Source organism: Microchirus variegatus, assembly GCF_963457635.1.
Source record: "Microchirus variegatus genome assembly, chromosome: 6".
NCBI lineage: Eukaryota > Metazoa > Chordata > Actinopteri > Pleuronectiformes > Soleidae > Microchirus > Microchirus variegatus.
The window spans coordinates 18,088,432-18,100,799 of record NC_139807.1 but is presented as its reverse complement, the minus strand read 5'-3'; the positions used below and the strand labels follow the sequence as shown (position 1 = coordinate 18,100,799).

The 12,368-nt window shown below is 41.1% G+C and overlaps 1 protein-coding gene across 1 annotated transcript in view; it reads left to right on the top strand.

Annotated features, from left to right (window-relative positions):
- Positions 1 to 12,368, top strand: part of gpc4 (glypican 4) — a gene marked incomplete at its 5' end in the record, with an annotated part of 30,409 nt that overhangs the window by 7,918 nt on the left and 10,123 nt on the right. Inside the window, one exon of the mRNA XM_083891793.1 lies at positions 11,863 to 12,021. Coding sequence (XP_083747919.1) covers positions 11,863 to 12,021 — 159 coding nt within the window. The remainder of the gene's footprint in view (positions 1 to 11,862; positions 12,022 to 12,368) is intronic.

Below are 12,368 nucleotides of genomic sequence, written 5' to 3'. Positions count from 1 at the left end.
CGACTCCAGTGCTGGGTGCAGGCCAGACAGCCTGTAATCCCTGCTAATTAATCCCAAGGCCTACATCAAGACTTGCACTGATGAGGCAGTCACTCACACCTAGCTCACTTTTCCCAACTGTAGTCGGCATTATAGGTTTCCTAATATTTTTCTAATCCCTCCGTGTGCTGCATACTCTTGGATTTATTTTCATATAAATTATACTGTTTAGGATCAAAACCCAAGGTTTTTCCATTTTTGCTTTTGGAAAGTCCTTCATTCTCTTGAACAGAGAAGAAGTAGGCGGTTCCTTGGCTGCTTCACACAGCATTGTGAATTTGACTGACGTGTTGATGCCATGTGTTAAAAGCAGGTCTTCAAAATCCAAATTTAAAACATGATGAAAACAATGCCAGACATCCCGCTGGCTAGTGGCCGATAAGGAAGGGAGAAAAATCATCAAAGGATTAAATACTTTTCAAAATGATGGCTCCAAAGCTGCAAAGTATTTGGGCAGTGTTCTGAAGGTGGTTTCTACTGGTAGAGGCAACATTTAGTCGTTATATGGCAATGCAAGTCAGAGCATCAAGGCTTGAAACATCTTATATCATCATAATGAGAAGTGGCTGTGATGAACATTCAGTATCCCATTTTGAAGGGACTGAACCATCTATGACTGAGGCCCATTAAACCTTTGTACCGCTAGTTTTAGACTTTACGGTGCCTGTGATGGTCAGCTATGAGGGGTTCCCTTCCCACCGCCTTTGCTGGTGTCCAGTTTCGTAAGGCCCAACAGGTATATCAGAATCTTTGTTGCCCTTTTACAGCTTTCAGCTTCCAGAAACCTGATCTTGTACCTGACCTCATTCTGCCTGGGGGGCTTTGTCGGGCCCCGTCCTGCCTCAACATCTGGTGGAGTTCAGCTGCTTTTGAGAGGCTGATATAAACATTGTTGGAGCTCCCTGTCCTAAGGAGGGGCTCATTGGCTTTTACTGGCACCGACGCAATGCATTGTTTGTGTGCCTTCTAAAAAGATCTCATATGTTTCAACAAAGCAGGATTTTTTGAATTCTTTTATTGTGGCGTCGGAGGGAGAGACGTGATAGTCTGTTATGTGGAACTTGCTCATGATAACCATGAATCAAGTTCTCCTTGGATAGTCTGGTGTTGAGGAGCTGTTTTGGGGCTTCAAAGCTTCAGCGAGCATTTCGAGTGAATGTTGGCTTTCAGTATTTCATGGATGCAACGGGTGTCAGATTGTCAGATCTCTTTACCTAATTTGAAGTTAATCTCGATGTTTGACTTCTTCAGTATTCTGATAACATGGGTTGTCGCATGCTTATCTGCTGTCAGTGTTGGTCACATTAGACAAGAGCTGTGAGAAAGGACAACTGAGAATAGCTACTGTAACCAACTAACTACTCAAATCAACAAAGTTTTCTGACTGAGAATGTAGTTTAATTTGCAATATGAAATTTACCACACAAAACCATCAAAACATTAACTTCTCTACATTATATTGCAAGGATAAGAACTGAAAATTCTTCCCACAGTCCAAAAACATGCAATATGGGGATTAGGTAAATTGACCATAGGTGTGAGAGAATGGTTGTTTGTCTGAATGTGGCCCTGCGATGGACTGGCGAACTGTATATGGTGCACCCCACCTGTCGCCGTATGTCAGCTGGGATTGGCACAGCACCCCCTGTGACCATCCTGTGGAGGATAAAGTGGTAGAAAATGGATGGAGTACTGAATATTGTTTTACAAGTATGAGTTCTATTTTTATTTGTGGACAATACACAGAAGAATTCAACTGCAGCCTTTGCAATTAGAGTTGTATTCTTTTAAACTGCATTTGAAAACTCTATTATTCAGCTCTAATATATAAAAATAAAAGATTAACAAACACAGGATTGCCACAGTGTTGATCCTTCAAAGTATACAGGTTATCTGTGTGTGAAGAACTTCATAGGACCTATTGCTAAACAGTAGTCCATTTCTCTGACGGCACACCAGTGTTTGCGCAGTGTCCCGTGGTAAAGCACTTGGCCTTTAAGTAAAGAGTGTTTTTCATTTTCTCCTTTTAAAGTCTGTTTTCATTTGTGTGCCATGAGTCAGTGGAAAGATGGAGGGCTGGTGTGGAAGGAAAAGCCAAAAAGGTCTTTTGTATCTTTTTTTTCCCCTTCCCATCTCTTCTTCCCTTATGATAAACATGGTGTGCTGTAACTTGTCCAGTCTTTGTCTGAAAACCCTCTGCCTGTCTCTGCAAATCTTAAAACATAACACAATCGTGCTCTCTTTCACTCCAAATTTCCTGACCGCACACGCACCTTGCTCAAGCATAAAGGTGGTATGTGTATAAAAGCACCCGATAAAACACTGCAACACAGCGGCTCATCAAAAGGCACATAACCTTTAGAGAGAATGATGAACTGTTAATGTAAATCATTGCCCCAAACTCCCTCTGGTAGATGGAGCAGTTGTTATGTAAAGGGTCCCAGCAGAGTGGCAGATGGAAGGAAAGTTTATTGATATACGTTTAAATGTTATTTTAAATTTTATGGATTAATGCTATACCAAGCTGACACAGGCACTGAAGTTTAAACCAAGTGGCATAATGTTGGGGCTTGCCACTACATTGAATGTCTGAACGTCTGGCAGACCAATCACCAGTGGTTGATTTAATTACCAGAAGGATATCAAACATAAATGCAAAAATGTTGCCCAGAGCTCACTATGAATTTGGCCCAAATTCAGTCTCTTCCTAAAGCAAACTGGCTCATGGCCTCCAGCTTCCCCAGTTAAAGGCAACTCTTGTGCAGGTTTTTAGTGCTGGGCACGTTAACGGCGTTGTAACGCATGACGAGTTTCCATGACGACTGACCGGGAAAAAGACACACATAACGTCATGTTTATGTGCCTCCCAATTTTTGAAATTAGTTTTTTGTGCCACTGCACCGGAGTCCAGGCACCGTTTATCAGTTAGCTCCGTTAGCTCCTTGAGTGTCATTTAGTGCGGTTTTTTTTTAGCTTCTTGACTGTGAATATTGTCTGGTTTCTTTGCTCCATTTGACAAAAAAATTAATTAAATCTAGGTGATGGTAGGTGCACTGTATACTTTCCTGTTTTCCATCATTTGCCAATCACACCCTGGACTTAACAGATCAGACCTTACATAAATTATCTCTGAGGGGATTCTCAAAATTCCAAATGATCAAGAATAGTAAGTCTTCAGGTTTTGAAGTTTTTTAACATTTTTAACATCGTATAAGCTTTTAATCAATAACACCTTGTACTTGCATCAGGCTTTGCATGCAGACGTCAAAGAGTCAATCTCAGTCCTTCAGATTATTTTGAACACGAGTTAACGTAAATTGTACAGCAGTCGGAATTTGGTTTGTGACTTGATGTGCAGGAGCAAGTTGAAACCCTGACAAAGCAGTGACCTGAGAAGTGGTGTAGGCAGGGAGCTTTTGTGTGGGGAGACAAAGCCGGAGATGCAGGGCTGGGACAAGAGAGGGAAGCGGACCGAGTCAGAGGCCGGGGCAATGTTGTTGAATCTCTCCAGGGGCTTCTGGGTAAATGTTCATGGATGACAGCGTTTTGGAATGTTCACAAATGGAGAGTTTTAATTGGCCACAGGCTCCGACTGGGTTAGTAATCAGAAATGGACTCCAGAGGGGTCTGCTTTGTGGATCTTGGTGTGTGCAATGTGTTAGACTAAGTACATTTAAGAATAGTATATTTTCAAAATGTCACTGCATCTGTGACTGCTGCACTCAGTCTTGAGGTGGTTAATGTGTTTGTTGTGTTCCCATCAGACATGCAAACTTTTTTGAACTCTTGCATATAACTGTGTTGTTATCTTTTGTGAAGCCAAATCAGTTCCATATTTCAGATCTTAAGTTCTTTATATACATTAGCTCGTCTTTGTTTTCAGCCTTATGCTTGAAGGAACGAACTCCAGGTGTGTCCTGTCAAGGTATTGGCTACTGGATATAGTGTACAAACAGGGATATGCAGTTTATCATGAACTACAAGTGAGTGTGGAAGGTTGACTGACAGCACTTTTTGTAATAAGCATGTAAATAAAACCACTCATTCTGGGTGCAAATAATTAGTGGCCAGTGTTTTGTTTTGGATACATGTATGAGTTAAAGAACTGCACACAGAACCATTTTGTTAAATGGTGTTTATATAGCCTCTCAAAATGCTTTACACTACAGTTTTTGCCATTCACCCATTCACACACATTCATATAGTAGATTTCCATGCAGCACTTATTACTATTATTTATCATTCAGCCCATTTGCACACTGCCAGCACAGCCACCAGGAGCTGTTTTGGGTCGACCCGTTTGCTCAGGAACACATCGGCATGTTAGACTATAGGAGATTTAGATAGAACACCTGTAGCCAAACCTTGCTAACAACTGTTCCACGGCCAATCCCTTCAATGAAAACGATTTCTCTGTAAAGGCAAACTGGAGAAACATTTTAATCATTCATCATCTAATATCGTCTACAGTGCATGATACAGAGGCTGTGCCTTCAGGTCTTCTGTGACACATCTCCTGTGTACATTCAGATTGTGATGCATTCTGCTGTGCCTCATGCAGCAGTGCATGTGACTTTGTTTCTTGTGGTGGTCATGGCATTTTTCAAGAAAGTCTTGGCTGTTTGGTGTTTTGATGGTTGTGTTAGAATAGATTTTGTTCCTGATTCATTGAAGGCAATGCCATTTTTCACATTATCCATTATCCAAATCCCTGTGTCTGCCTGTGCAGCTAAAAATAATCCCTCCAGAGACTGCTTTCCTAAACCAAAACTTCCTGCCTCATAAATGGATGGTGAGCATTGTTCTAAATGGAGTAAATCTGTCATGTCACACTTAGAGCTGGTGTTTCCCAAGTTCACAGCTACGGGGTGGCTTCCTTCCAGTCATAGAGCTGCTTATTTGTGGTGGTTGCACTTGGTCTGTGTAATTGTTCTTTTCTCATTATTCTACTACACTCAATGCAAATCGAGATTAGTGTCGGGGCTGCGTTGTGATCAACTGACGATATTATGTACTTTAACGCATGTTAATGTCACATTTAAAATGGATTTGCATGCAATAAAAAACTGTTATTTATTTTTAACTTTACACAGTACAACAAAACATAGTTTAGCACAGCACAAATTGAAAAACGTGATTGCAGTTATGGTGATCCATATGGGGGTCTGTTCTTTTGTTGCAGAAATGGAACAAATAAAAAGATTAGTTACAGCTTCAAATCCAATTTGCAAAATTGTCATCACACTGATAAAAAAAAAAGTACAAATATATCATGTATGCTTTATGCCCTATCAATTCAAATAGTAGCACAATGACATAATGTGACAGGTCCACTGCAAATGTTTCAGTTACGATTCCCATAAAATATTTTACTGCTTAACTTTGAATGTTAAAAGCCATTGCCCTCATCAATAACATCCTTTACAGACTATTGGCTGGTTATGAGAGTAGCGTAATGTCTGAGTTACAGAGCCACACACTAAAGACTGTTTGCATACAGAGTGCGTAGTGGAACGTCCCTCTTAATGTCCAGGTTATTGTAGCACCTGGTGTTTTTTAGAGGAGTGTTATTTATCTGTGCAAACACTGGGATCCTCTTGAGCTCAGCCGACATTAACATTACACTGATGCTGAAAAGTAATGTTCATTACCCGGGCTTTTCTGTATAGGTCCCCAGTAGTGAATGTTGTCTGTCAAGTCTGTACACCAAACCTAATATACACCAAATCAGTTGCCTTAACAACTTTAGCTATACAGTTTGTCCCTCATCATTTGTGCATTTTTGCTTTTCGTGCAACAGTCAAGTGAAACTCTTAGAGCATTAGAGCAAAGCAACAGACAGGCTTTGGCACTGCTACCAACACTTTATTTTAAACACTTCAGTCTTGTTCAGACCCTGCCAGCATATTTCAGTCTTGTGGACTTTCCTTATGAACTGCGAGTTGAAATGCATGATTGGTTTGGCCAAAACTGCTATAAACTTGTCATTACTCTATTTTTGTAAGAGTCTAAAGTGTAGAAACAGAGTAGGTGGAAGTAGCGTTCTGCCCTGATTATCTCCATATGAACTGCAGAGCCTTTAATAATGGTTTCCGCTTACAGCATAATCTTGTTGAATATTTTCCCCTTTTGCGGTGAGTCATCCATAGCTAAGAGTACACCCATGTTCGCAGGATACTGAAGTGTCAAATGAGTTTAAAGTATGAAAGGGTATTTATCATTTATCTTGGCTTTAATCACTTGAATTCAAATTGTTTTACATTTTTAAAGTGACAGTGGTATATGCATTAAAATGTAAACTTCATCTATAACTTTTAATCATGTTGCTTGATTTGCCAGAACAGTGTGTTTCTGTTGTCAAAGTTTTTAAATGTGTCTGTCCTTAAGTAGTGCTATTTCTATGCACTTATGGCAGCAGTAGAGTAATGTTATGTTGTCTGGGATGTCTCTGGTCTAAGTCATCAAAGATGAGCTAGGAAAATCTGGATAGGGAAAGTGAACAAGACACACTTTCCCTTCACCTAAATTACTACTGGCATGATGCCCTGAAGCAGGAGTCTGTGGCTGCACTGAGCAGCAGTAGTCTGAGGTGAATGTGTAGATGTTTGTAACATTCCCTTTCCCAAAAGTTACTCCTCCAGGTTGTAAATAAGATGGAGTGCTTACTCAGCCTGCTTAGTTAAGTGATTTCTGGTAATATGAGGAAAAAAATACCATACTGTAAATGCTTGAGGTTTCTTTTGGACTGTGAAAATATGAGGTATAATATTATAGTGGGATACCAGTGTTTTTTATGTCATCAGACGAGTGTCAAATGTGAGATTTTCCTGCTAAACCATGCACAGTCAGTCATGATTATTTCTGTTTAGTGTAAACACTAGTAACGTTATTAACACAAACAAAAATAACGTTACTAGTGTAGAGAAGACAGCTTTAATGAGAATGTTGCTATGGACTAATCGTACTGAGAGCCGAGGATTTATAAATGCACAGAAGTCCTGTCATTTTTCCAATGTGTAAGTCATCAGAGACAGCTCTGAATATTTTTCTTATTACTTCTATTGAAGTAAATATGAGGAGAGAAGGAAGGACATGCGTTCGTTATTTAAGACCATAGACCGTGGACAAGGATCACAGAGTGACTTATGAACCTCATTTATATCCACTTAATATATTTGTGTGTTATAAAGGCTTGCTAGCTTCCCATCTAAGCACCGTCGCTCTCATTAACTACTTTTGGTGACTTTTTATTCTAGCTCCCTGCAGCAGTGCGATATACCTCTGACAAGCCCTCCTTATTCTTATTATTATTATTATTATTATTATTATTATTATTATTATAATAAGCCAGTATTTTCGGGAGAAACATGTATGTTGATGTCCGTCATGTGAGAAACTTCCACTTTGGCATTTCACTGTCACTTTACGCAACAGGCAGGACAACATTTTTGGCTCCTACTTTTAGAAAATGCCATGACAGCAGTTGGTTTAAGGGAAATCAGCAGTTGTAGTGCACAGTAGATAAACTGGGCCTACTACACCCAGCACTTCCTGTAGTGTATCGTAGCTATTGAACATGGTTTGCCAGATCCGGTGTTTAGCGTCGACATTAAAATTCATACATTTTAATAATCAACGTCGACTAATTGTCGCAGCCCTACCTAAAAAAAACATTTAATCCATCATCTTGAATGGATGTGTGTAGGTTTACTTTCAAAATGACAGATTTGTGCAAAAAATGGCATGGTTACAATATTATTGGTGAAGGCTGACAAAAGCAAAGCATTATGAGACTGTTGCTTTCAAAGAATATTTTTTTTCATACATAGACCTCAACTCAAGACTCTTTACACTTTATGAAAGGAAGGCACTCAAAGTAGTGGTTTGACAACATGCTCCAACAAGAAGGAATTTGAAGGGAATGATCTAGAAATTGCTATGATTTTTAAAGTGAAATGTGCTGCTCTTTGCCTTCTTTTTATCTTGTTTCAGCCGTGGCATCACCACATGCGTATGTCCTTTGCCTCTTGGAAGCAGTCCACAAATTATTACGCCTGCAGTCACAAACATTTCGATTAGAAAAAATATTCACACCTTAAAAAGAAACGTTGTGGCCTCCTCAGAAGACCATAGGTTCAGCTCATGTGATTGTGCATGACGGGATGTAGAGCTGAACAGAAAAGTTACCCAACAAATGGCACCAATCCCTTAACCCCCCAGGATAATTACACCCTAGGCAGAGGTGAGGAGCAGGAGGAGAATGTTATGGCTGCAGGGCATGCAAATTTACAACAGTCTGTGTAAAAAAAAAAATACCCAGTAGACTGGCAGCACACTTCTTTACGTGTTACAACAAGGAGAACCATACTGTATGCCAATAAATAGTCAACCTTTATATTTTAGCATTGTTTCACATATTTTACTCAAGTGAGAATGTTTGGAGTTAGGTTTTATAGCTTGGACGAAGATTAAACAGAGTGACCTAGACTATTTTTTACATGTTTTTCATGTTTAGAAATTCCAGTGTCTGCCATCTCGCATTACAATGATTCCTCTGGGATTTAAATAGTATGTACATAAAAACTGAGCTCCATACAGTTAAACATGTAATAATTTAGATATGTTGATAGTAGTGTGCGAACCCAGGTTTGGTTCAGTTGCAGAACACCAGGCACAACACATTAGTGACAGACGTTGGTGAATGGTTCATGGCATCGTGTACCCCATGGCTTCCTTTATGGCCCTCTTTGCAGTTTTAGTGACGTCCTAGGTTCAGGAGTATACAAAAATCATTGCGGGACCTTAATGAATTAAGATTGGATAAAATGTAACCGTAATGTTTAATATTTACATATTTCCCATGTGTCTGTGGCTTTTGAGTCTTTCAACTGCCTGAATATAGGTGTATGGGATTTTTTTTGTATTTTTGTTGGTGATGTTGTTATTGAAGTGATTGGGGTGTGGGGGGTCATTTACTGTGTGTGGTGGATGTGCTGGCTGGTGGACAGGGGGGGTCAGAGGACAGGACCTTTCTCAGAGGAGTGGCTGTTAACCCTTGACCTCACTGGTTAGGCCTGCAGGGTGGTGGCAGTGGAGGCGAAGCTGGGTGGGCGGGTGGGGGGCACCCTGAGGTCCGTCTGGTTCAGGGGCACATGATGGCAGGCAGAGGGGGTGGTGAGATGTCTAATCTGGTTTTTGTCTGTGAGGCATTTTCACCTCCCCCACCATCCTTCCTCTGAGAACAGAGTTTGAGAGGCAGGACAATGTCAAAGGGAAGTGACTTATTTTATGAGCCATTTAAAGGGGATGGTGGTCCCCAAACAAAGGCAAGTCGAAGAAGAAGCAGCAAACTGATAAATACCATGACACACAGTAACATGCTTGTTTACAAGATGCTGCTCTCTTGTTTTGTGTACCATAAATGGTGTTTTTTCTTGTCCTAGTGACACTTCATCAATGTTCTCTCTCTGTTTAACTACATTTTGTAAGTACTTTGGAAGCTTAAGGACTGAGAGAGGCTTCCTAAGAAGAACTCGGTGGGACAACAGAGAGCCAGTTCCCTCATGACATAAAGACCAGTCATGGTAGAGAGATGACTGATGCATCAACTGACATAGCTTATTTTAAAACAGTGAGGCTTAAACATGTCACACACACTCGGGCATGATGTTGATCTTGATAGGATCCAACTGGTCTCGTTAGCTGCTTATTCTCTTTTGCTCCAAGTGTGCTATTTTTCTCCCAGCGGTTTTAGTCATTGGCTGCCAAAATGTTTTCACAAAGTGTGCATTAGGTAAGAATCTTTAGTTTTCGGAGACTTAATCCTTTGAGCTAACAATGTGGCATTTGTACTGACATTCCTGTGAAATATTTACCATCTCGCTTGTATTTGTGTACTTTGGTAACCAGGGCTATTTTCCATATGGATATAGCTGTTTTAATTGTGCGCCTCTGCTGTAGGCAAACAGGGGGCCTTGTTGGAGGAGAGACTAGATGGCTTTTTCACCTAAAAGTTCAGCCCGTGTGAGCGTGAGTGTGCCTGCGCATGTGCGCTGCTCCCTGTACCTCCAATCATGCTGGTACAAAGAGCCATGTGTTGAGCAGTGATGTGATGTGTGAATATGTTTAGGTTGGGGCTGCCAACTGTTTCTGGGTATGTGTGAGCGTGTCTGTGTGTATGTGCTGAGAAGGGGATCGGTTGGACGGGGGGAGAGGAGGACTGTGAGAAAAGGAGTGACTTGAGGGATATTTGGACTCGATCCCAGACAGAGGGGTCCAGTTTATGGCGCCAGGGTGCATCTCTCCCTCTGGTGCACTGTTGATAATTGTATCGCTGCAAGTTAATTTTTTAACCCGTGTGTGTGTGTATTTATGTGTATAAATATATATGTATATATATACATATACATAAACTGCACAATTTGTATCAATCTGCCAAATGCTCTCACCACACCTCCAAGAAGGGTGATGAAAAATCAAACAAAATACCAGGGAAGGAATTAATAGCTGAGGATTACTGATGCAGCTTTACCCACTTTACACCTTTTTCATGCCTCCTAGAGCTTTCAATAAAATACAGATGCTGTTAATGCATGGTAATGTGTATAGCACTTTCATACACATACCAAATGAAAGATGGAGGCCGTAACATGTGATCTGCTTTCAATAATAATGAGTGTCCTTCAATAAATGCAGTCAAATATTACAGATAATTTCAGGCCCCCGGTCCAGACATACAAAGACGCTCGTGTTGCAGTAACTTGCACTCGAGTCAGTGAGTGGGGAAAACCAAACAGGCCGTTGGTACCTGAATGCAGTGAAAGGATTTCTGTGTTCCCCCAAATTCCAGGAGCTACTTTTAAAACAAAACATTATTGCAGCTGCAACTTTGCATTCGTCTACTTCTCGCCCTCCTTTTAATGGGAACTCGCTTCACAAATTTGACAGGAGTTGTTTTATTGATGGTGTTTGGTTCACTTCATACCTCTGCTAATGCCAATCAATTTGAAAACTTATCAACAGCTTGCATTTCCACGTGTTAACTGTTTACACACGTTCAAGGCATCACATGACTTTCAGAAAGGTCAAGGGACAATAAGAGATCTATGTTCTCCTGTGTGCCATCCAACTTTTAGACCCTTTAAAACAAATTATTGTGGTTGAAATGCTCTGCTCTATAAGGTCGCAAAGTAAGGCTGACCTCAAAAGGCTTTTGGAGGTTTATTCGCCTGAATGCTCATGGCTTAAGTCGGCCATCTTACCTGCAAACTGACTGAAGAGCTAATCCTCTACTTTTAAAGTTTGTGTTTTAGAGGGCAGTCAGCACTCGGCACCCAGTGAAAGATACAGAGCTAAACTATCAATCAGGACAAGAGAGTGCCAGGATAAAGAGGCCAGCCAAAGACTGCTCTGAGCTAAGTGTTGCAATTAATCCACTGAAGTGCAGTTGAGGGGGTTTTCACAGCCAAGGTGCATTTGATTTAGTGAGAGGATGAGCTCCTTGCTTAACAGATGGTTTTACTCCAAAGAAATTAAGAAAATTGTTTTAGTGAGCGATGCGTTTGTTTTAATATCCATTGAAACTAGCCATTCGTCCAGTTCAAATCATTTTAAATGCACCCATGTTTGCAGTCACTTTCTTTTAAGTGTTATGAGTTACAGGACCAGGCAAGCATATTTGTGTTCTGATGTATCTATTGTGTTCACAAATGATCTTTTCTCCTAACATAACAGATTGCATGTTGAATGTACTTTGAGATGTGACTCATGATGACAGACTCCTGTAGCAGATGTTTAACAGTGTGTTGTCCTCATCTTCTCCAGGAGCCCCACTGAAAGTGTGTCCACAGGGCTTCTCCTGCTGCACAGTGGAGATGGAGGAGAAGCTGAGCCAGCAGAGCCATTCGGAGATGAAAGCTCCCGTCTCCAGGCTAAGCACCAGCCTACAATCCACCTTCAAACAGAAACATGACCATTTTGATAGTAAGCAAACAAACCCACACATACAACCCACACAGTCACTTTTCAGACTTTACTGTGCTAGTGGCCATAGGGTCTTCACATTGGCACTTGTGCTGCATGATTTTTGACGGACGCTCCCACCTGCCATTGCACTGCCTGGAGTGGAGACAGTCAGTCTGTGTCTGTTGGCCTGTCCACCTGTCTCTCAGTGTCTCAGCTCCCTGCCTCATCGTCCCCCCTCGTTGCCTGGTCCCCAACAACAACAGCCTGCTTCACTTCTCTCCAGAGAGATGTGCACACTTCCAGACGGACCACACACATCATCAGATTTAGTCTTCTCTGTACTTCCTGTTCCTCTGTGTGTGTGT